Here is a 26,588-nt window from a genome sequence, read left to right as displayed (position 1 = left end):
CGGTTTTGAAGCTCAAAGCGAGCCGCTCCGGCCGTCGCCATCTTGGCAGTGCGTGACTTTGCCTAACTCCCAGCCAATCAAAAATGGGCAAAGAGGCGGGCTGAATGGCTGAAACAAGCCACCTAGCGGCTGGCGGACCTGTCACTCAAAGCAGCCATGTCCTTCATTATGCAGAACTTTACGGCTTAATAAAACTTAAACGGGTGAGTTATAAAAAAATTCACCCCCGTACAGTTGTCATGAAAGGGGAAATTAGCTACAGAGACCAAAACCGTTTTTTGTACCAGGCTGTAAACATGTTTATTTCTGCTGTAAAGTTGGGCATTTTAACATGGGGGTCTATGGGGATTGACTCGTTGTGGAGCCTCAAATGGCCATTCAAGGAACTGCAGTTTTTGGCTTCATTTTACAGCCCCGGAGGTTGTCGCTTGGTTTATGACTGTTTCTAGTCGTTTGTTATATAAAATGTCAGAATATGTGTTTCCCAAAGCCCGAGATGACATCCTCAAATAATATGACAACGCAAAGATTTTCAGTTTACTGTCATAGAGACATAAAATAAAACAGAAAATATTCACATTTAGGAAGCTGCAATCAGAGAGTTTGGACTTTTTTTCCTCTTAAAAACAACCCGAAACGATTAACCGATTATCGAAAAAGTTGCAGAATATTTTTCTGTCGATTGATTAATTTACTTATTGTTGCAGCTCTACAACATTTCCTGTTTGGTACAGAATGTATCAGTCAAAGTAAAATGTCCAGTTTTATATACTTCCCCCTACATTCATTCATCATAATTCCCAAATATTTTTATAGTGTCCCCAAAATGTATTTGTCAAGATTTTAAACTTTAAATAGTCCCTCATCTGTCATCATTTCCATTTCATATTTTAGCGCCTCCAACATTTATTTGTCATGTCACAAAATTTCATTAAATTAAAAAATACACTAATAAATAAATAAATGTTACAGTGCCCCACAGTTTCTTCACTTTCTCTCTATTTTTTTTATGCTACCCCCAAACATTTGTTTTGATTCCCAAATGTTTTGTCATAATTTCAGTTATTTATAGAGTCACCAGAATGTGTTACGCGTCATTCTTCCCACATTAGTTTTAGTGCCTTCACATATCTTCCAGCTCAGATACAAACAGACTCAGTTGGACTGAATCCGACTGAACGGTAGTTTGTCATCGACTCGGCTGAGCTGTTTTCTCATTGGACCGACTGCCGTCTGACATACCTCTCCTGGTATTTCCCCCCCGGCCCGGCTCGGCTCCTCCACCCTCCTACACCTCTGCTTCCCAGAGCTCAGACTTTGGCCGGACATCAAACCCAGCAGAAAACAACAGCTTCATATCACAGCATCACAGTTAATTCCTCCTCTGTGGTGATTTCAGAGAAGTTGGCACCCTCATCACCACCACCACACCCTGAAATCCTGGCATTTTTTGGTCTTTTTTGGCCGTGCTGCAGTGCTGCAGTGAGTCAGGATACTGAGAGGAAGAGCATTCAAACTCACTTTTTCCTCTTAAAGGCTTCACAGCTGTTTATTAACAACCAGCGAGTAACAAAGTGTTTAACAGACGACCTGAAAGGCAAAAAGAAGTCTCTGATATTTTGTGATTGCCAAACTGCTTTGATTTGCATCAAGCTGCGAACTTTAACTTTCCCCAGAAAATCTGTTTTTTGTCTGGACTGTTTGTGTAAAATTCACATTATACAGAAATACATAATTTCTACAGAAACACGTTAACTTTGTAATTTCAATTGTGAAATTCTGGCTGATCGCAGAAAGACTTTGACCACTTAGATCTTCAGATAGACGTCTAGTTCTTGACTATCTTAAGTTGGACTAAATTGCCATGAATTCTTGGTAAATTAATACTTTAAGTAAAAAACATGGCTGACCAAGAAACCGCATCGAACCACTCTTCACTCAGCAGCTTCCTGGAAGAATTCAACAGTTACCAGAACATTTCACTGGGAAAATTCAGCAAAAAAAAAGTGTAACAATGGACCTTTTTCACAGCAGACATTTTGACTTGTCATAGCAGGAGAAGCCCAGTGACTGATTAATCTAGATTGAATTAATTATTGATTACACCTGTGTAAAAGATCGATACCAAACATCTCAGACCTGTAGCAGTCAACAGTCTCCAAAAACTCTTAACTCTTTTGTTGCTCGCTCCGCAACATTGATAAAACCAGTTCAGTCTCTTGCACCCGACGATCAGCTGCTGTGAGGTTGCTCTTTAAGCGATGGGCTGGTGTTGGCTCGTGTTGCGACAATGCTGATAAAGATATTTGTGGATACAGGTCTGATATTTTGTGATATCCACTGATATTTACAAAAGAAGAGTTAAACCAGTAAAGGACAGAGGCGTTGTTGGAGGTTCAAGCTTTCGGTTTTACTTCACGTATTTGAGGGACGAGCAAGCAGGCAAGAAGAGCTGTCAGTTCCCAGTGGTAGAAAGTAACTAAGTACATTTATCCAAGTACTGTACTTAAGTACAATTTGAGGTACTTGTACTTTACTTGAGTATTTCCATGTGATGCTACTTTCTACATTTCAGAGGGAAATATTGTACTTTCTACTCCACTACATTTATTTGACAGCTTTAGTTACTTTTCAGATGAAGATTTGACACAATGGATAATATAACAAGCTTTTAAAATACAACACATTGTTAAAGATGAAACCAGTGGTTTCCAACCTTTTTGGCTTTTGACGTCTTACAAAAAGCAGTGTGTAGTCGGGGTCACATTTCACATGTCTATGAGTTGTTAACAGCTCCACCAAATAGTGATTTTTCCCTCTAAACTTCTCACATGCTTTCATTTCAATAAATGTTCAAATGATCCAATATTTCAGCAAAAATTCAAAGATTAGAGAAAAAGTCCAAACAGTTAAAGGCGAAGTAAAATCACTGAAAAAGCTGTTTTTCTACTTCTTGGCACTAAACAACTATTTTGATGTCTTCCAGTCAGGATTTCCTCACCACAGTACTGAGACTGCTCTTGTTAAGGTCTTCAGTGACATCCACTTAAACACAAACAGTTGCACAGTTCCAGTCTTAGTATCACTAGATCTTTGGGTATTTTAATTGTACTTAAATGTCCTTTTATAATATTTCTTTTTTTATGTTTTATGTAAAGCACTTGCCTTGTTTTTGAAATGTGCGATTTAAAAAAAACTTGCATGCCTTCAGTGGTATTTTTCATGCAGGACTTTTACTTGTAATGGAGTATTTTTACATTGCTGGATCTGAGTGCTTCTTCCACTGCTGTCAGTTCCTCACAGAGGTGCTAAATTCTTCAGTAATCCATCACTGCTCTGTCATTTGCAGGAGCAAGTACTCATTGGTTTCCACAGTGTGTCTTTGTCATGTAACAACTTAGCATCTTCATTTTATTTGCGTAATTTAATGCACAAATGTGTGGAAAGATATCAGACTACATCACTCACAACAGTGTGCAAGAACATTTAGTTTTTCCTCAAATGAAATGGACGATTTCTTATTATTTCTGACTCAGTCTTGAATCTGCTGCGATGTACAAAGTCTTGCTTGAACTTCACTGACGTAGTTTTGACTGCTTGTTGATTTCAGGAATCAGACAGTGAAATTGGAAATATTGTTTCTTAACAAATCTCTGGTGTTTAATTATAAACAGTATTTGTGCTGTGAGGCCTCACTGAGTCTGACTGACTTTGAAGTCGACACTTTCCACCTTGTGGCTGCTGCTCTGCACGTCAGACGTCTCTCCTGCACAGAACAGACAACAGTGGAAGTGTCTGCTTGTCTCTTTCATAAATGGAGGCGGCGTCAGAGAGCTGGAGTGCAGATAAGGCAGAGAGCAGAGGGAACAATGAGTCAGTGTTTGGACGGAGAAACAGGGCACAACAGCAGTCTATTCCAGTCCAGATGAGATCCCTGTATACTGCAGCATGGGAAAGTGACCAGTAAACCACTGGTATTATTCCTCAGCAAAATATCTTTAGTGTCTCATTCGTGGGAAAAACCCTGAATGAAGTGATGTTTATAGACATGAAGAACTTCAACATAACCCCAAGATTACAACTTAAAAACAAAACATATGGATTAATTATCTGCTCTGTTCTCTTCTGAAATATGGAGACCCACTATCTATATATGTTAAAGTGGTTTACATGGAGCTATAGTAAGAGATAAAAGATGTTTAAATGTCTTTCCAAAAGCACAAGAGAAAAAGTGAAAGGAATTGTTTGAACTGTGTGTCTATTTGTTCTAGTGTAGGCTGCTAATATTAGCATCTCCAGCTAACTAGGTCACTTCCTGCTTTAAGGCAGAGAGTTAGAATATATTAGCTAACTCGTTTTTTTTTTTTTCTAAAGTTAGATTTTAAAGCAGAAAAATCCCCGTGGAGGACTGGAGCATCCAGCATGTGGGAGGTGGTCCTGGACGATAGTTTCACACAACAGCAGTTTCTGAAAATTCAGTTAACTTTGGCTGTACGTTTGGATGGATACTTGGCTACAGAGGTTATGTTAATGAGCTCGCTAGCAACAGCTGCTTAAAGTAGCCAGTTGTAATTTCACCACCAACAATAAATGAGAAGTTGTTGTTTTTGTTTTTTTTTATGTAGCTCAGATTTTAACAGAATTTCCAGAAAATGATCAAAAGAAAATGAAGTGAATGTTTGTTTCCATCCACTGCTGTTGTGTGAATATCAGCAGATAAACTAATCCTCCAGTCAGCGCCGTTAAACCGCTGCAGTAGAAGACACAGCGAGATGACGTCATTAAAAGGGTGGCAGTCAAACGGTGGAAAACAAACGATTTTGTATTTTGCTTTGATCGATACACCAACTCTTACACCTCAGACGAGCGTAAAAACTTTCGCACTGTGACGTCTTTCAGAGCACACAAACACCATAAACACATTTTTATACAGTCTGTGGACTACACACAGCAGGGCACGGCTACGCTAACGATGCTAGCAATGCTAAGTAGCTGCTAGCTGCCATGCTGGTTGGTAGAACGGATCAGTCGCGCCTCTTTGTATGTGCAGGTTGGTGTCAGAGTCTCTGTGTGAGACGTTTCTGATGGTAAATGTGTGTTTTTAAAACTTATTTCAGGGCCCATGAGGATGTAATCGAAACTGTTCACGCTGATTCAGTTTGAAAGAGCAACGGCCAATAGGGAAACTGCAACACAGGGCCGACCAATGGGGTAACTTCATCACTCATTCAGAGTTATGGAGCTGGTTTGTGGCTGGTCCAGCCAAATTACTCAATTACTCAATTACTCAAAACAATGAATTGTTTATGGGGCAGCTGTGGCTCAGGAGGTAGAGCGGGTCGTCCACTAATCGGAAGATTGGCGGTTCGATTCCCGGCTCCCCCAGTCCACATGCTGATGGGCAAGATAATTAACCCCCAATTGCTCCTGATGGCTCTGATGAGCAGGTTGGGGCCTTGTAATGGTAGCCCCTGTACCCATTCAGTGTATGAAAGTGGTTGGAAGCCTAGAAAGGTGCTATACAAGTACAGTCCATTTACCATTATCAAAAAAGTTTGTTAATTTAATAGTTGGCAACTAATCGATTAATCAACTAATCATTGCAGCTTTAAATTAGATGATAATGATAATCTGATCAAAAACTAAAAGTCCTAAAAACTTCTTACAGTTTCTGTAGAATAAACCTTGATGTTCTGAGGTAATGTGGGAGAAATGCTCTGAGCTCACGTGGCCTCTTCACCATCACTTCTTAAAAACACAATCTGCAGTCCAGCTGGAGCTCTTCCTCTCTTCTGTTTGCTCAGGTCGCTCACTAAACTCCGACACATGCCGAGTGATCTAATGCCCTTCCTCTGTGCCCTGTTAAAGAGCTAAAACGGCTTTTTACGAGTGAAGCGCTCAGTGTTATGTTACAGATCGGGATGTCTTTGTCAGGAAATGCTTTCAGGGGTTGTGGAGGCTTGAATGACTCCAGAGAGACAAAAACTCACTGTCCTTTTAAAATGACAGTGATTCACTTAGTTTTTGTTCGATTCAGTTTGACATCTTGGGAAATACAGTTGTTTTCTGATTTAGTATCATGATCTTGACTTTAGTGTCTTGTAATCTGGATTAAATATTTTATAACATCAATTTAGTATTTCTTGTAGTGTAGTACATCTTGTTTCAAATATATCATGATCTTGACTTTTTAATCTCTTTTTAATAATCTTGATGTAGTATTTTATAATCTTGATTTAGTATATCATGATCTTGACTTTATATATCAATCTTGCTTTAATAACTCATAATCCTGATTTAGTATTTTATAATCTTGTTTTACTTGATTTACCATAAGTATTTACATTTTTAGTCATTCCTAACTTTCTCTGGCATAACTTGCTTCCATACCTTCCTCTTACTGGACAACTGGATTTTAATAATGTTCACTGAACTTTTTGATGTTAGTGGTTGTTGAGACTCTGACGTGTCCTTATTTAAAATGTTCTGTAGTTGATCCTCTCAGGTTGCTGCTCGGTTGACTCACTCCTCAAAGCAGAAATAAAGTGTTTGTGTGGATGTAAAAGTGCCTGAGAGAATAACGTTGCACATGATGATATCATGTAGGACTTAATCATCCAACTGACATATTTGACCAGTTTAGGCCAGCAGTAAAAGCTGGGCCTTGGTTTCAGCTAAGAATACGGTTTATCATCCTGCTGACTCATAAAATGATTTAACGACCCACGTGTTTAGTGTTGCGACCCTGAACACTTTGTTTCACCAAGTCAGGTCTTTGGCGTGGAGATTATTTTGGTGTTTCATAGCTCAGGAATTCAGAGGCAGAGGAAGGGACCAGTGTTTCCGGATAAATGGATGCCATTCCAGTTTGAGGGTGTGGCGGAGGGCTGCTGTGGGATTTTAGAGGCCAGGCAGGCAGCAGATGGGCCAGCAGGAGTAGCTTAATACATTCAGGCCTGGAGCATTTCACTGTCTGACCTTCCATGATGCCACCAGTTGTCAACACGGTGACTCATGAGTCGCAGCGTCTGTCGGGTCGAGGCTGGTTTTGACTGATCGGATCAGACAGGACGTTCATTTCTGTATCGGCCTCTTCTCTGAAAACACTTCTATTCTTTCTTCACTTTTCTGCTGTTAGATAAGTCTTAGATAAGATGTTTCAGCTCAACAAAGTGATATTTTGGGGAGTGCTCATAGAGAGAAAAAGAAAATATATCAAGCCCACGTTTTACTACATCGAGAGCTCAAAATGCTGTTGCGTGCACACGAGATACAATTAGTTCCCACGTTTTTGGTTAGTTCGTGTGCACGAGATAAATGTACATAAAGAGAGACGAACGTATCGACGATTCAGTCACGATCATTGCATCTCAATTGATAAAACACTGGTTAGTTTATTAGGATATCGATCACCATATGTTCGCTATAGTAGAGCCTTATTAACAGCTAATTGGCTTTATGGGGTTACATCATGGTACATTCTGTAACATCACAGGCCTTATTATGCGAGGCATGTTTTGCGTACCCACATATTCTTATGTCCGGATGCAGTGAGGTAAAAGTGCACAAACTGTACACTGACAATTATGGAATAAACTATAAAATCAACTTTAACTTGGCATCAATTTCTTCACCATAAATAAGTCTATGTTGAAGTAGGCTATCAACAAGCAACTACGGTACCTCTTAACCAGCATTTCCTACCACTGTGTGGAAGGAAATGCACAACACTTATCGCGCTATGTACCAGCTGTATGTGGTGCCCACGAATGAATCAAAATGTAGTAACGAACTGTATCTCATGTGCATGCAATAGTGCTCGATATAGTAAAACGTAGCCTCAACACACACACATATATATATATATATATATGTGTGTGTGTATGTATATATATATATATATATATATATATATATATATATATATATATATATATATATATATATATATATATATAATGTATATGTATATATATATATATGTGTGTGTGTGTGTGTGTGTATATATATATATATATATATATATATATATATATATATATATATATATATGTGTATATATATATATATATACATATATATATATGTGTATATATGTGTATATATATATATATATATATATACATATATATATATATGTGTATATATATATATGTATATATATTTTATTTTATTTTTTTTTCTCTCTCTCTCTCTTTGACCATGCCGGGACTCAGTAAAATATACTTGTTTCCTGAGAATATATTTAGCTGGGCTCAGCACAAACACTAGAAGTGTGAGTAAACTGCTAGTTCCTAGCTTCAAACAACCGCAGCCTAATTTACATGTTGTGTCTTGTCAGCTAACAAGCTAATCACCAATCCATCCTGTAATTACCTTTAGCTGATTTACGGTTCAAGAGCTAGAAGCTAGCTGTAAGCTACTGGGAGCTAGAGGCTAACTTATAGGATGGGTGTGTCTTAAAACAACAGTCAGCTGTCTAAATGAACATTAAAGCTGTTTTTCTTGCTGTAATCATTCCTCCTGTTCATACTGACCATTAGAAGATCCCTTCATAATGACCTTACAATGGAAGTGATGGAGGACAAAATCCACAGTCCTCCTTCTGTGCAAAAATGTATTTCAAAGTTTATCTGAAGCTAATATGAAGCTTCAGCGTCCAAATGAGTCAAATCAAGTAGATATCTTTCAATGTTACAGTCTTTTTAGTGCCAAAGTCCCTCTTTTTGTTACTATACTTCCACCTGCAGCTCAACAGGGAAACACTATCCGCGGAAACACAAAGAGGGAATTTGATGCTAAAAAGACACAAATGTAAATGTGTCAGATATCCACTTGATATGACTAACTCAGACTGCTGAAGCTGAATAGAAGCTTCACACAGACTTTTAAATGCATTGAAAGCACATTTGAAGCATCTTTCAATATCAAGTATGAACAGGAGGAATGATTACAGACACCTGACTGCTGGTTTAACACACTGGAAACACTGGGAACCTGTCCTTTAACACCTCATTGGTGAATAAATCAGTTATAAGCGCTGCCTGAATCAGTGGATCGTCCCGTGTTCGGCTGTTGTAAAAGCACAGAGGTTGTTGGGAGAAACCAGATCTGCTGCTCAGATGTCGATCACTGCAGCCTCAGCACTTCACAAAAGACACAGACAGGTGCGTCTGTACAAGCCAGCAGAGAGGTCGGTCATTGAAAAGATGGATATATATATATATATACGTATATATGTGTGTGTGTGCGAGCTGTCAGGTGTCAGGGAGGACAGGTTGGTGCTCTGAAGAGGGTTTTATTTGTCTGAGTGTCAGCAGCAGGCGGCGGCTGCTCCTCAACGAGGAGCTGCAAGTGACAGCGGTCAGACAGCCGGTCAGAGGTCAGAGGTCAGCACTCAGTACAGCAGCTACGTACAGATATTATCCTTCTTATTACAGCTACAGTGATTAGTTGCCAACTATTAATTTAATCTCCAATTATTTTGATAATCAATTCTCGGGGTGGATTCAAATAAGAGCTGCACTAATTAGTCAATTAATTTATAAACAGAAAATTCATAGGAAACTGATTTGATCAATCAGTTGTTTGATTAATTGTTTTAGTGGAAATGTTTCATCTCAAACATACAAACATGATTGATATACATGACAGGAAACTGAATATGTTGGGGTTTAGACTAGAGCTGCAACAATTAATCAATTAGTTGCCAACTATTTAATTAATCACCAACTATTTTAAGCATTTAATTGTTTTGAGTTCTTTAAAAAAAAAAAAAAAAGTCAACATTTTCTTTGTCCAGCTTCTTAAATGTGAATATTTTCTGGTTTCTTTAGTTTCTACGACAGTAAACTGAATATCTTTATGGACAAAACAAGACATTTGAAGACGTCATGTTGGGTTTTAGGAAACATTGATTGACATTTTTCACCATTTTCTGACATTTTCTGGATCGATTTATCAATTTATCAAGAAAATAATCAACAGATCAATTGATAATAAAAAAAGTATATATATAGATATATAATCATGACATTAAGGTTATAAAGAAGTTTATCAGCACATTTGAAACTACTGTTTTGGTTCACTCTCAGCGCTCTCATAGCGTTGTTTTGGGCCGCAGCAGGCAGCTGTAAAAAGCCGCTGAACACTACCTGCTCAGCACCAAACAGCAAACAGACACAGTTAGCTGCAGACTAGCTGGTGAACATAGTGGAGCATTTAGCAGCTAAAGAGCCAGATATTTTCCTCAGGAGTTGGTAGAGAGTAAAAACAGAAATAAAAGAGAGTGAATATTGGACTCACATTCACCAGGTGGACAGAAACACGATCTGTCTCTCAAACCAGCCTCCTTGGATCCCGTTTCATCATTTCAACTAAAAGATAAAACCTGAAACAGTTTCTGTTAGTTTCAAAGGACGGTTTCTATCTCTGGACCAGCTGGTTTTAAACTCTGCAGCCGCATCAATGTTTTAACAACCAGCTGATCAAAACAGTTTGTTTAAGTTTCTGCTTTTTACTCTGAAAGTTAATTGTTTTTAAACCTTTTGTCTTCCTAGGCTGTCCCAGAACCAGCACCAGAACCAGTCCCAGAACCAGTGTCAGCACCTGAACCAGTCCCAGAGCCAGTAACCGTACCACAGACTGTACCAGAACCACCTGCAGCACTAGAACCTGTTTCAGAACCAGAACCTGTCCCACAAGAACTTATTCCAGAACCAGTTAAAGTACAAGAAGTAGCTGCAGCACCAGAGCCTGTCCCAGAGCCAGTATCGGAACCAGAACCTGTCCCAGAGCCAGTATCAGTACCAGAACCTGTCCCAGAGCCAGTACCAGAACCTGTCCCAGAGCCAGTAGCGGAACCAGAATCTGTCCCAGAGCCAGTATCAGTACCAGAACCTGTCCCAGAACCAGTATCAGTACCAGAAGCTGTTGCAGTGCCTGAGCCAGAACCCGTGACTGAGTCTGAACCGGTACCTGTGGCTGAACCAGAACAAGTTTCAGAACCTGCGCAGGAGTCCATACCTGAGCTGATCCCGGGATCCACAGAAGACGACCTGCCGACCCCTGAACCTGTTTCTGAGGCATCACCCGAGCCTGGACCAGAACCCGAACCAGAGACCGTCCTGAACAATGGTGAGACCGGTGAGTTTTATACTTCACTGTCTGATCAACTTTATCGGCCGAGTCCGTTCAGACACACGAGGAACTGGACTGGCTCTCGATAAATAAAATAAAATAAAATAAATATCAATAAATAAAAACCAGCAGATAAGTTGACATATAAACATAAAGCTGCTTTATACAGACACATGGTGGAAAAAAATTAATAAAATTGAATTGATTAAAATGATTCTAAATAATTTAAGAGGAATTCAGACAATATTATCATTAATTAGCAATAAATGATTGATATTAGGGCGATATGACTAACATATCACGATACAGCACATTTTCTGTAAATTCAATGAAAAATATTTTATATAAAATGAGCACATGGAAAGACCTGTTTCTTATTATATTTGACACGAATCCTCCTGCTGACCGTGAATCTTTGCTATACGATGTGCCGCGGGCAAAAGCTTCTTGCAATGTCTCAGTCTGGGGCTTTCTTTCAACGCTCTGCTGTACTTTCATCTGTAGACTCTCCCCGTACTCTTTGACATGGTAAAAGAGGTTAGAGGTGTTTGAGTTTGATGAGGGGACCGATCTGCGGCATAATTTGCAAAATACAGTTTTCTGGTCCATGTCAGACTTTTCATACCCAAACCACGTCCATACGACAGAAGTAGCCTCCTTTCTTAGGTACGAGCTCCTCGTTGGACTCCTCCATGTTTGTTTATGTCGTCTTGCCTTCGTCCTTTGCCTCACAGAACGCGAAGCGTCGTCAAATGACGAAAGATAACGCCGTAAAGAGTGTGATTTGCGACACCATGACATAAAAACATAAAATGAAACGATATACGTTTTTCTATCGTCGTATCACACAGCCCTAGTTGATATATTGACAACAACATACATACAACATGTATTCAGGTCAAACTGTCACTGTAAACTACACAGTAACAGTCATGCAAAATATACAGATAATAAGTTCCTTTAGGTACATACAGTGTTTTATGTACAGTATATACATGTAGATATAGACACAGCTGTTTGTATGTGTTTATTGCACAATTTGAATATAAACTGTAACATATGTGATTAGTAGACGTCTTCATCATGATTTACTGCATGTTTCAAGCTGACATCTGAGAGTCCACATTCACATTAAACACAGTTTTTGTTTGTTTGTTTGTTTGTTTGGTTTGTTTGTCAGTCAGTGGTGCTTACTGTTCTGAGGACGAGCTCAGTTCATACGAGCTGCAGTCTGTCTGTTTCTGTCGTCTTGTGTGGTTTTATCCAGATGGATTTATGTTCGAGGAGGGTTTCCTTTGTTTTACACTCAATCTAATCTCTGAATAGAAAAAAACAGCTTCTTGTGGCAGCTGTGCACGACAGATAAGTCATTTCCAGAGAAAGATAATAGAGCAGAGCTGTTAGGCTGCATACTGTATACAGTCTACACACACACACACACACACACACACACACACACACACACACACACACACACACACACACACACACACACACGTTTTTATTGAATTACATGACAGAACATGGATGAGTTAAAATTACAGCCACTGGTTTCTCTTTAAAGCTCTGTGCATCATCATCTATCTGCTGGTGTCAAGATGCTTTCTAGGAGGTTTTTAATGCTTCATATTGCTGCTGTTTCTCAGTCCTGATCTAGTTTAAAGGTTATATTTTTTATTTTCTCTTTTATTATGTTATATTGAGTAAAGAGAGGTTGTGACAGATCTATCTGTTGCTGCCTGTCTTGGCCAGGACACGCTGGCAAAAGAGATTTTTTTTTTTTAATCTCAGTGAGGTTTCCTGGATTAAATAAAGGTCAAATAAATGAATAAAATGAAAAAAAAATCTAATCAATACATTTACAGTGTAATAATAAATCTGATGAGCAGAAAATCCTCCATCCATAAGATTAACTAGAGCTCAGGCAAACTGTTCTCCGTCTGCTGGGATGCCGTCTGACAGGCAGCATCTTATTTATATCTGAAACATACACTGAAACATAAACTGTATGTTAAACATGTCAGCATGACATGCATCGCTATGAATAAACTGAGTTACACCTCAACATGATGAGCAGTCTGCACCAGTTGTTTGCAAGCTGTTTTCTGTGCGTCCACCAGTGACAGGACACTAGTGTGTGTGTGTGTGTGTGTGTGTGTGTGTGTGTGTGTGTGTGTGTGTGTGTGTGTGTGTGTGTGTGTGTGTGTGTGTGTGTGTGCTGTATCAGTGGATCGGTTGGCGTGTATAGAGGTGGAGCAGCCATCTGCTTTAGAGGGATGATACAGTACTTAATCTGGAACAGTCAGTAAAGCACTTGGCTGCCCTGAACAACAGCCTGACTGACAATCTGCTTTATGTCCGTCCAACCTGTGACACAGCAGGTGTAGCAACAGGTGTGTGTGTGTGTGTGTGTGTGTGTGTGTGTGTGTGTGTGTGCACACGTAAAGTGTTCATTGTCTAATCAATACACCACTTATTTGTCATATCAGCCATTTGGCCAAGTTACATATTAAGTGATGATAAAGTCTAAAATCATACATGTGTTCTTATTAAACTGGTCTCCAGCATTAAAGGATATGCTAATACTTATAGCATGTTTAGCATACACCAAATTAAGATTAAATGTTAATCCACTAATCCAGTTAAGTGGAAGTAAATAATGCTTTAAACTTTAGATAAAATGAAAAATGCTCTTTCACCCTTTTTAGATCACATCCTTGGTCATATTGTGCACCTATTGAACAATAAATACATCAATCAATTGTATATCGTATGTTAGCACATTTAGCATGTTTAACTCATTTTGCTTTTAGTTTTCATCAAGTTTATTGATGGAAAATAATGAGTTTTACCTTCTGTAACACTTCCTTTAGCAGACATCAAGCTACGCAGCATGCTAACACTTTAGCATAAACCAGGTCAAGTTTGACTGAATTAGTGTTAGCATACACCAAGTATGGAAACACTTTTAGCAAACTGGTGAGACTGGTGTGTGTGGATGTTTTAAACTTCACTGGCTGGTCGGTGTTTGTCGTGTTTGTGCAACAGTGAGAGAAATTTTAGCTTTATTGGCCAAGTACAGAAGACATACAGCTAAAACCAGCACAGCAGGCTAACAGAGACAAGCAGACATAAACATAAGGCTATTTCGTACAAGGTAAAAAGTTTTACATATCTATCAAGACAAATTTATTTATAAAGCACATTTAAAAACAACCCACGTTGACTGAAGTGCTGCACAGACCAGAGCACGTAGCTAAAACCACACATACAGGAAACAACAAGGCTCACAGCTCAGGAGGATTCAAACACCAGAGAAGAAGAGTTAAGTTTTGAGCTGAACTGAGGAGTGTTGTTGGAGGAGCAGATCTGACGGGGAGGAGATGTTGTTCCACAGTCTGAGATTACGTTGAGTTTATCTATGGACAACATACATACACACAGCATCTATATACATGTTGAACTGTCACTGTCAACTACAGACGGGATTATACAGAGTTTAACATACACCGAGTATAGTAACACTTAGGAAACATCAAAGTAAATAATATTCTACAAAAAAAAATCTGTGAGACTAAAATACAGATTTTGCTAGTTTACACCATGTTAATATAAAATGCTGTTAGTAATGCAAATTCTGACTTTAACTGTGTGGGAGATTTCCTTATTTTGTATAAAAATTAACACTTAAACTAATCTGACATTCGGGATTATGCTATTACTTATATGCAATATATATATATATATATATATATATATATATATATATATATATATATATATTTATTATTTTCCATTTAATTAAACTGTAGATACTGTGAGCAATGCAGCCCACATATTTCATCATTCACACACCAACGCAGGCCACAAACAAACAAACAAACAAACAAAAACAGCACTTAAGTTATAAACAAGGAGCCAATTAATCCATCCTATAGTACATCAATGTTTGATTACATTCATGTTCTTTTACATGCTTTTATGTTCTTTTATGTCCTCGTCATGTCATTTTTGTTGTAAAGCACTTTTAGCTGCATTTCTTGTATGAAATGTGCCATACAAATAAAATTATTATTATTATTGTTGTTGTTGTTAATCATAATTTTATTTTTTGAAATTTATTTATTTATTTATTATTATTATTATTATTATTATTATTATTATTATTATTGATGATGATGATGATGATGATGATAATAATAAATACCAAAACATTCACCCTTTTTGTATTGTGTGTTTTCCAAATATGAGATAAAAATTGACCAAAAATCATATACATATATAAGTTTGTCCACAATATTTTTTTCCAATGGTGACTTCTCCAGGGGAAGAAAACTATATTATATTTGATCAAGAAATAAATTAAAAGTTGGAGAAGTCTCATCTTTCCAACACAACAAAGTACATTTTTTTGCAAAGTTAAGTAATGGTGATAAGTTTTCTGATTTTTAATTTGTCTTACGTTGTGATTTGGTGTGGAATTGAATAAAAATAAGCAAGAATTGGATTGAATTTCAGCTTATTATTATACTTTAACTGAACTGGGAACAAATGATGGACTGCAGGACCATGACGGTGATGTTAGCGTGTATGTTGTGAATGATTGAGCCGTGTGGACCGTCGCTAACGTGTCGTCTCTCTGTGTGTGTGTATCTCCTGTGTGTCAGATGAGGCTGCAGCTGAAGATAAAGTGAAGTTCACCGCTGGAATGAAACAGAGCAAGTTTGAGACGCTGATGACCAAGGAGGAGATCGAGGAGGAGCAGAGGTCAGTTGAACTCAGGATACTGTGGCATGACCTTTTTATTACATGCTCTTTGCACGCTAACAACAAACACTCCACAGTTCTTGCTGTCTGCCTTTTTGTGCTGTTGATTTGTTTCACTCCTGCATGAAATGAAAAGCCAAACTATCTCATTGATGCTCTTTAGCAATGATAAGCAACTGAAGAGATGTTTCTGATAAAAGGACGAGTTCCCAGTGTTTCCAGTGTGTTAAACCAGCAGTCAGGTGTCTGTAATCGTTCCTCCTGTTCATACTGGATATTAAAAGATCCTTCAAATGTGCTTTCAATGGAAGTGATGGAGGCCAAAATACACAGTGTGTCCACACAGTCATTTAAAAGTCTGTGTGAAGCTTCTATTCAGCTTCATCAGTCTGAGTTAGTCATATCAAGTGGATATCTGACACATTTACAGTCTTTTTAGCATCAAATTCCCTCTTTGTGTTTCCTCGGACAGTGTTTCCCTGTTGAGCTGCAGGTGGAAGTATAGTAACAAAAAGAGGAACTTTGGCACTAAAAAGACTGTAACGTTGAAATATATCTACTTGATTTGACTCATTTGGACGCTGAAGCTTCATATTAGCTTCAGATAAACTTTGAAATACATTTTTTGCACAGAAGGAGGACTGTGGATTTTGTCCTCCATCACTTCCATTGTGAGTGCATCATGAAGGGATCTTCAGTTGAGATCATTGAAACTGGTTGTCAGAACTTAAACATATATGATGGTGACGTTATCCAGGAGAGCCCCGAGTTTCCATGTTCACTAATATTGAGGAGTGTGATTACAGACTGGAGGAAACGCTTCCTTTCTGAGCCTTGATTTAATGAGTAAAATGCCATTTTTTTTTTTAATCAAAAATCAGGTTTTTACATCTGTGTATTTACGTAGAGAGCTCCGTCAGCTCCATTCACGTCTCTCGTCAACACATCCTGAGGGCTGCACTACTAGAGAATAGAGGGTTCTTATGTAATGACTGTTATGTATGCTCTCTGTCTCTCAGTGAGCTCTCAAGGTGGACAAAGTTGTCTTTTTTTTAGTGGAGAGACTTGAGGAAAAATACAAAAAAAACACATTTTTACAGTTTTGGTCCCTTTTTTTTGTTTTTTTGTGAGCGTGGGGAGTGGACGTCTGCAGCCTCCTGATTGGACGCAGCAAAACTGTGAAAATGTTTCCGTGGCCTGGCAACACTGCTTTATTGTTTTTATGTTGAGATTTTAAGGAGAAGCAGAGGAGGGAAAGTGACTCAGGGCCAAATAACACCACAGATGATTAAATATTTCTCCAGCAGAGTACCAAGCTGAACCCCGTCCAGTTCTTCATTCCATCTCCCCTCTTTGTTTCTATAAACTCTGTCCTCATGTGAATGATGCTCGACCCGACAGTCTGATTCTTTCCTTTCAGTCGAGTTTATACAGTATGATCCACTTCTAACTGCTGAAGTTTGGTTTCAAGGCAAAGTTTGTGGAATTTTTCTGTGGATAATGATGGAAGAAGAACTCAGATCCTTTACTGTAGTAGAAGTACCAATACAGTCATGTAAAAGTACTCCAGTAGTTAAAGTATTGCAGTAAAAGTACATAAGTATTATGAGCTTGATGTAGTTAAAGTATTGCAGTAAAAGTACATAAGTATTATGAGCTTGATGTAGTTAAAGTATTGCAGTAAAAGTACATAAGTATTATGAGCTTGATGTAGTTAAAGTATTGCAGTAAAAGTACATAAGTATTATGAGCTTGATGTAGTTAAAGTATTGCAGTAAAAGTACATAAGTATTATGAGCTTGATGTAGTTAAAGTATTGCAGTAAAAGTAGTGGTTTGGTCCCTCTGACTGATATATTATTATATATGACATCATTAGATTATTAATAGTGAAGCATCAGTGTTAGAGCAGCATGTTACTGTTGTAGCTGCTGGAGGTGGAGCTAGTTTACACTACTTTATATACAGTTAGCTAGTTTAGTCCAGTGGTTCCCAACCTAGGGGTCGGGCCCCTCCAAAGGGTCAGCAGATAAATCTGAGGGGTCGTGAGATGATTAATGGGAGAGGAAAGAAGAAAAAACAAAGTTCTGATACACAAATCTGTTTTCAGTTTTTGGACTTTTTCTCTAATCTTTGATTTTTGCTGAAATATTGGATCAGTTATGTGAAATGTGACCCCGACTACACACTGCTTTTTGTAAGACGTCAAAAGACAAAAAGGTTGGAAACCACTGGTTTCATCTTTAACAATGTGTTGTATTTTAAAAGCTTGTTATATTATCCATTGTGTCAAATCTTCATCTGAAAAGTAACTAAAGCTGTCAAATAAATGTAGTGGAGTAGAAAGTACAATATTTCCCTCTGAAATGTAGAAAGTAGCATCACATGGAAATACTCAAGTAAAGTACAAGTACCTCAAAATTTTACCTGAGTAAATGTATGTAGTTACTTTCTGTCAGAAGAAGGGCGACATCTTGCTGCTAACTAGCTTCAGCTGAGTCTCAGGACTCTACATCTACCCTGAAAACTTTAATTCATCCTTCCGTCTCCTGATTCCAGAGATGTGAACGTTGTGTTCTGACAAATGTTTGTGGAAGTCATGGATCTGTCTGCGTGTTTCGTCTCTCATCGCCTCCACCTTTATCTTTTCAGGATAGAGCTTACATCCGATTTTACTTCTCTATAATCAACCTCAGCACACTCTCACACACACACACAGTGTGTTAGGAGGGAGATGGTAAGGTGCTGTTTATATTGAATAACCCCCCCCTCCCCCCCCAGTCCTTCAGTCCTCTTCCTGAATCAACCCGACTCCTCACCTGTCAGTACGGATAGACTTATTATTTATTTACAATGTTAATATACGTGTTAAATTTTCACATAACTGTTGATATATATTCCTCACAACCGTCTGTGAATAATTTTATTCAAGTCATTTTCATTGTCAAATTTGTTTTGGAGGAAATGAAACACTTGGAATTGAAGCATATAGCAGATATTTGATTTTAGTTTTGTAACACCTGTCAGGTGAAGAAGAGTCTGGAGGTCAAGGCTCAGTGAGCCGAAACTTTACAGATAATCTTCTATTAAACTGTGATGAAGTTCTTTATCAGTAGCTCAGATGTTGGCAGAAAGACAACTCACAGCTCAGAGTTTTTAAATAGTTCAACCGTTTGGCTTAGAAACTACAAGCCTCTAATCTGATAACAGAAACTGCATAAAGAGATCCTCCTCCCTGAAATAAGACACGTAAACCACATTCAGTCAGAATAAACATCACAGAGGGAGGTACTCTGAGTGAACTTTTAACCCCGCTGCTCTGCTGTAGATGGACATTCAGCAGGTTAAAAGCCTCCCCGAGGGGGGCGCCGGAGAGTTGAAAGTGTAGCAAAGATACTGCGTTAAGTGAAGAAGAGTCAAAAGGCATCCTCCTCCTTCCTGAGGATATCATTATCTCTGATGTCCATCAAGAATAAACCTCCATAAATCCACTTAGAAAAACCAGAGAGAGAAGAGGCTGCAGGACCTGAACATGTTGAAGTATCACAGTGATCAGTGTCTGGAGGAGGAGCTGCTAACAGCTGATTCGCAGGACTTTTAACGGAGACTGTTGTGACTAAATGTGAACAAATCAGGTGTAAAATGTGTCTGAAAGAGAACAGCAGCAGCTATCTGATGTTTCTGTCGTCATATTGGTTCAGACAGGCCGACGTGTTGCTGTTAGCATGTTTCCATCTGTCAGATTAGTAAAAACCTTTTTGTAGAAGAAGGAAAAAAACTCAGAGATCCACTTAAAAATACAAGGATGGAGCTCTGGAAGGGGATTTAAATGACAGGAGGAGAACCAGTCTGTCATTATTACTGAACAATGTTGTTGATGTTCAGATCAACACAGACGTCCATCCAGTGTTATAAAACAAAAAAATAAGAAATATTTGTATTTTTATGAGGATCATTGGCTGGTAAACCTTCATACATCATTGTAAGTTTAATATCTGTTGATAAATGTTGATAAATAAATAATAATCAGTCTGTCCCTGCTGATAACGCCCGCACTGACCCCCCCACCCCCACCCCACCACCACCTCCTCCTTAAATCATCCCACATGGATCCATTCATGGTTTTAACTGGATCCCTGTTTGGTTGTTCAGTCCGGGGTCACATGGTGCATCTGTGTCGTACAGATGGTGCTCGTCCTCTTATTATTCACCTCCGTCACCGAACCGCCGTGTCCTCCGTCCTGTTAGCTCAATCCCAGAGCTGAAGCCTCCCAGTTAGAAACCAGTATACATTCAAGAAGAGACAAAAGAGGCCCGGAGACGCCGCCTAATGTGGGTCATGTGTGCTTAGAGAGGAGAAGATGTCCATACAGGAAATACAAAAGATCCTATAGGGACCTTCCAGCAGGCTTTTTATAGGAAACACAAAGAAGACTTTCTCCTTCTCAGCGCTGCTGCCAGCGAATCAAAACACTCACTGGTCAAAATAAGGAAGGAAATGAATCAGTCAATAATAAGAAAATTAGTCAATAATAAGAAAATACATTCTTTATGTGGGTGGTGATGTAGAATTACAAAAATACAAAATACAAAAGTCCTACAAGAAATAAAATTTTTGAAGCTTCTGATAAAGTTCATGTTTACTATTATCAATTTAGTTCATTTAGTTTGTAATTATACCTGCTTATATAAAAGTATGCAGCAGTTTTGTCTTTGCTACGTAGTAAACGTACTTAACAGAGAGAAAAGTCTAAACATTATTTATAAAGTTATAATGCTGAAAAGTGTCTGATGAAGCTGGATTACATTATATTGTAAAGTGTTTCGGGGTTTTTTTTGTGCTTAAATTGTGAGTCTAAAATAGATTCGAGGTTTGAAGTACACACTGAAAACTACGTATTTTCTGTCAGTTAAAAAATTAGGAGTCTAATTTTTTTTTTCAGATTTATATATTATTGATTTTGCTTTATAAACAAACAAATAATCTCTAGTAAGAAAATTGTACCATCTTCCAACTAAACCAACTCTTTTTTTTCTGTTTTTCCTATAATTTGTACCAAATTGCACTGTTTTGTAATTGTAGAATTACTCAGAAAATTTCCAGGAAATTGGTATAAAAGTGAGAGAGATGTAAAAAATAAAGCCACACTTCCACATAGTTCAGCCTCCGTCTGCTGCTGCTTTGTTCTGGTGGAGGTTTTCTGTCACTGAGGGCCGAGCGTTCGCTTCTGTCGGTGTTTTTTTATTGATTCCAGTCTTTCATCACATCTGTCACCTTCTGTCCAGCTGTGCTGCTCACCTGCTAACCCTGCATGCTGCCCGCTAACATCACAGCCTACGGTGAGTGCTGTCACTCAAGACCTGATCCTTTCTTAAAGGAAAACACCAGCAAGTTTGTTTTCAGGAGGTTTGTTAAGTTAAACAGTCAGTGATGATCAGCTGTCAGGTGTTAAAGGACGAGTTCACGACTTTTCCAGTGAAAGAGGTTTTCCTCGCTGTAATCATTCCTACTGTTCATACTGGAGATTAAAAGATCCTTCAAATGTGCTTTCAATGGAAGTGATGGAGGACAAAATCCACAGTGTGTCCACACAGTCATTTAAAAGTCTGTGTGAAGCTTCTATTCAGCTTCATCAGTCTGAGTTAGTCATATCAAGTGGATATCTGACACATTTACAGTCTTTTTAGCATCAAATTCCCTCTTTGTGTTTCCTCGGACAGTGTTTCCCTGTTGAGCTGCAGGTGGAAGTATAGTAACAAAAAGAGGGACTTTGACACTAAAAAGACTGTAACGTTGAAAGATATCTATACATTTACAATACATTACAAAATACATTTTTGCACAGAAGGAGGACTGTGGATTTCCATTGTAAGGTCATTATGAAGGGATCTTCTAATGGTCAGTATGAACAGGAGGAATGATTACAGTGAATCTGTCCTTTAAAATTAGATTTTTTGTGGTTTTAAAAATGTTAATTAAAACCCTGCAAAGACTAACATCACTCACTCTGCTCTGCAGTACAGTTACAGTTGTGTTGTTGTACTTAAATCAAATAAAAACAACTGTTCATTCTCTGTTTCTAAGAAAGCTGACTGTTTTTTTCTCTTCTTCTCTTTTTCTTTCAGAGCACCTGAATGATCCACGTCACACTTCACACCCCTCAGCTTCTTTTATCCTCTTTGATTTTCTTACAGCTGACGTTTAAAGACGACGAACACTGAGGAGTTAATCCACCTGTGATAAAGATCGGCTCAGTTTGGTTCATGAAGGAAATTTAATTTTTACATCATTTCATATATTTTTAGTTTGTGGGAGGGGGTGACAGAGCTTTCAGGCCACAGCTGCTTGTGAATATAGCAAACGTCTTTACACCAAAGTGCCTTCAGGAATCTGTGTTTTTTACAGTCTGTTTTTTTGAAGTGTTTTGAAGCAAAGGGAGAAACTTCAGGTGTAGAAAAGGAAGTGAGCTTCGTTAACAGAAAAGAAGGATTGTGTGACATTTATTAAACTGTGATCTAAACCCAAATGAAGTTCAGCGTTGTGTTAAATGTAGCCTGCAAGTCTCAAACACTTAAAACAGCAACCTAACATCAAACTATCAGCCTTTGTGTCTGCTAAAGCTAATTTAAAACCCACAGAAGTGAATCCACTCGTCTTCCAGTGATGACAGGCTTCGGTTTTCAGTCCTGTTTTGGGGTTTGAGTTCTTCTGAGTTTGGTTTAAATGTTTGACATGCAATAAATGTGTGAAACCGTACGTATGTTTAATTTTATTTGTTCCAGAGTTGAGAGTTTTGGAGGCTTTTATAAATTCTGGATTATTAAAAGTGACGTTTGTTAAATCTGGGATTTGTTTCATCCTCGTTTTTTTGTCTTCATATTGTTTTTGTTTTTTCTTCTTCTTCAAGTAAATGTAATGCCTGTAATACAGCTCAGCATCTAATCATCTTTTTCCTTCAAAACTTTATTGCACAATTCAAGAGTAATTCTCAAACAAGGCAACAGTGCCGTCAAGTGACCATGTAGAAAAACAGCAACACATAGTTTGAAACTTTAAGACTCAAGATGGATGAGGAATGAATAATTAACCAGATTAAATAGAAATGGAAGAAAAATGAACAAATACAGTAATTAATAAGTTAAAAAAGTGGTTTAGGAGAAGATGATTTGGGGGGGGGGGGGGTATTCAGTTGGCTGCAATCTACATCCTCGCCACTAGATGCCACTAAATCCCACACACTGGTCCTTTTAAGGTGAATTTCTTCAACTATAAATATATTTATAAGTTCTGAGAAACCAGATACAAGCAGGAGAAAGTGAATATTTAATATATATTTCAAGTTTAAGAGAGTATAAATTGGAATAAATGATGTTATTGCATGAACAGGGTCATCATGCAACATTTTTAGTCTGCAGGGTGAATTCTCAAAAATGACTTTAACTGCAGAGAACTCTATTATTGTTTTATAAATATATATCTATAATATATATATTATAATATATTTCAGTAAGAAGCATCCCTGTTTTCTGATCTGCAGCACACACAAACACAGCTTTTAACATGAAACTTCTGCAGGACAAAAACAGAATTTAATGCATTTTGCAAAAAAAAAAAACCACTCGCAATAATATCAAGGCTCTGTCTGTCTGGCGATGGGGTTGAAGTAAGTGACCTGAGATGTTTTATCCACTCTTTTACAAAGTAGATCCAGCCAAAAAAATCAGCATAAAAGGTTGTAAACAAAACCAGGTAACAGATAAAATGTAAAAGACAGATAATAATACTAAAATCAGGCTAAAAGTAATACACACTGTTTAAATTCCTTTCACAGACTGTTGACCTTTCTCACAACAGATATTCTGACTTTTCACAGCAGGAACTAGAGATACATCGATGCTGAGATCAGATATCATTCTGACTTAATAAATAACAATTCAGTACATTTATATCTATGTATTTATTTGTTACATTTTGCTTTCCAAAGTTAGAAAAGCAATGTTTTAGTCAAGCCTGATTGAGCCTCACACATAAAAGAATGACCCCAGCCTCTTCCACACAGTCAGGCATATAGTTTATTAATTAAACACTGGTATCTAATCAATAATTGGTATCAGCTGATACCCGAAGCTCAGATATCGGTAACAGGACTGAAGAAGTTGTATTGTTGCATCGCCAGCAGGAACATCGCTGTTATGATTCATGTTATTAACCCTGTCATGCATGAATTATGATAACCTCAGTCAGTGTTTTTATTCCTCTTTAGGCATGAACACGCATTTTTTCAAGGAGTTTGTCCAACTTAGTGGACAGATGATTAATTGTCATTTTCTCCCAACATAAAATCAATACTTGGAAATTTTAACAATTGTATCACTCCCTAGTTGTTACTTGACGTTACAAAATGTTATTTACCTGCAAGGGTCTATTACTATAGAAGGATTGGCAAGATGTTCCTGAGCTGCTGAGCATTTCCAGCTGGCAGGCGGCCATCTTGGTTTTGAGAAATTTGTTGTACTTACAAAGGCTGGCCAATGGATGGCAGTATATGGGATGACACACTAGAATCCACTGTGTTGGCTGATGTGCAACTATATCATTAAAACCCCATGCATATATAAGAAAACGGCTTTTGAATAGCTGTCTGCTGTAGTGCCCGCTATGCATGAAAGGGTTAAGTACGGATAATAACATGTCTAAAATGTGAAAAAGGTTGATTTCAAGTGTCTGCAACAGAAAGAAGAAGAAGACACTGATTACTGTGTCACCTGATCCAGGACCTGTTGTTTGAGATTGGTAGGTGATTGGTAAACATCACCTTGTGTTTATAACGGGTGTCTACAGAGACTCCAGGGGGACTGAAGGCGGTAATAAAATGAACAGTCAGCCCTGAAAAGTTTGGCTTTTGCTTAAAATAACAATAAAATAACAAACAAATGAATTAAATAAAACTGAGACCAGATATTCTTGTCATATTCAGGGAATCCACTGTAGTTCTGTAAGTGAAGGTGGATATGATCAGCAATAAAACATGACAGTTTACTCCTCAGTTGTTTTGTGTGCAGCAAAAGGCTAAAATAAATGTTCCAGTGTTTCTCTGAGCTCCTCACAAAAGGTTCAACTTACATCAATGTCTTGAGTTTCTGCAAATAATGATGATTAGGAAGCTGATGTTCTGTCAGAGTCATGTGACGTAACAGAACGCAGCTGTCTGAGGTTATTTCTGCCGCCGTGTTCGGAGCACATCCACGTATCATGTCACACGCTGCGTTTCTACATGTCAGCAGCAGAGGAGGTCATGGAAGTGTGTGTGTGTGTGTGTGTGTGTGTGTGTTGACTTCCCAGGGTGCAACAGGAGCAGCTAGCGGCCATCTTCCTGCTGCTGAGGGAGAACCAGGAGGCGCTCGGGGAGGTGACAGAGGGCGACATGGAGGAGCAGCTGAAGCTCTACTCCCTTTGAGACACCTCTGAGACAGTTACCACGGCAACACAGACTCGCAAAACTTGAATGTAAAATGTATTCTTTAAAGCTGCAACTTGTTCTAGTTTAAATGGTTTTATTTTCTGTCCTGGTGGAGTGACTTTAGATCACAGCTCGCTGCTTTTTCTAACCGACTCCAGAGGGCCAATATCCTGACATCACTTCCTGTCTAGTCTGTGCTCGTCTACCTTCACTGACAGTTATGTTATTGACTCATTTTTATACACAAGTGAAAAGTTGTCTAAAGTTTGACCCTGAACTGAGCATTCACAGATGATCAGTCAAGAAGTCGAGTGATGATTTTAAGGACCTTAAAGATCTTTATCTTTGGTTCAGCATCACAAAAGATGTATCTCCACACATACTGAGCTTATACATGAAAATACAGTTAAAGAACACATATTCTTCACATATTCAGCGTCAGGAAGCTTCCTGGAGCTGAATCAGATCTGAAATATGAGAGTTGACAACATGGAAACACCTTAGTAACCACCTTAGTAACCGAGGCAACACAATGGACGGCTGTTTATGGGCATGTGCGATGAGCCGACATCAGCTCGTCAGCAAGGTAGAAAAAAACATTGCAAACGAAAATTGACAATGAGAATAATCGTTAGCTGCAGCCTGAGTCGTGTCCCAAACTGTTGAACTTTTGGACCAAAGTTTTTATTTTCATAAAACTCTGCAGATGAATCCTAAAACAGCGATACCCACCACCACCTACAAACTTTTCACCAAACTTTGTGAGTCAGTTTGGAGTCTTTTAGCAACACTTCAGTTATATTTTTCCCACTTTTACTTTTGGTGGACTTATTAAGGAACTTTTTGGAAATTCCTTGAGTTTATTTGCTTTAATTTTTCTCAAGTTTCAGCTCATTGTTTATCTGTCCGGCTGCAATTTTACTGTTTTGGTTCACTCTCAGCGCTCTCATAGCGTCGTTTTGGGCCACATTAGGCAGCTATATTCAGAGAAAAAGCTGTAAAAAGCCGCTGTACACTTCCTGCTCAGCACCAAACGACAAACAGACACAGTTAGCTGTAGACTAGCTGGTGAACATAGTGGAGCATTTAGCAGCTAAAGAGCCAGATATTTCCCTCAGGAGTTGGTAGAGAGTAAAAACAGAAATAAAAGAGAGTGAATATTGGACTTACATTCACCAGGTGGACAGAAACATGACTCCACATGAATGATAATGTTGCTCCG

The 26,588-nt window shown here is 38.3% G+C and overlaps 1 protein-coding gene across 5 annotated transcripts in view; it reads left to right on the top strand.

The window, feature by feature from the left end:
• The window catches only part of si:ch73-366l1.5 (FILIA-N KH-like domain-containing protein), a 32,238-nt gene extending 6,357 nt beyond the window's left edge, over positions 1-25,881 (top strand). The window contains exons 2-5 of one of the 5 annotated variants that reach the window (XR_006398358.1): positions 10,560-11,145; positions 15,807-15,906; positions 18,558-18,642; positions 22,032-22,752. Coding sequence is in view for 4 of the 5 variants with exons in the window: in XM_044330321.1 (XP_044186256.1) it covers positions 10,560-11,145; positions 15,807-15,906; positions 25,249-25,363 (801 nt within the window). In the remaining variant the exon portion in view is untranslated. Of the gene's footprint in view, positions 1-10,559; positions 11,146-15,806; positions 15,907-18,557; positions 18,643-21,191; positions 21,246-22,031; positions 22,753-25,248 lie in introns of those variants that run through there. The other 4 variants (XM_044330323.1, XM_044330322.1, XM_044330321.1 and 1 more) reach the window with 4 other exon arrangements.
• Positions 25,882-26,588: the final 707 nt, after the last annotated feature.

Source organism: Thunnus albacares, chromosome 17, assembly GCF_914725855.1.
Source record: "Thunnus albacares chromosome 17, fThuAlb1.1, whole genome shotgun sequence".
In the NCBI taxonomy this organism is placed as follows: domain Eukaryota; kingdom Metazoa; phylum Chordata; class Actinopteri; order Scombriformes; family Scombridae; genus Thunnus; species Thunnus albacares.
Note: the sequence above shows the minus strand (reverse complement) of the source record. Positions and strands in the feature narration are given on the sequence as shown.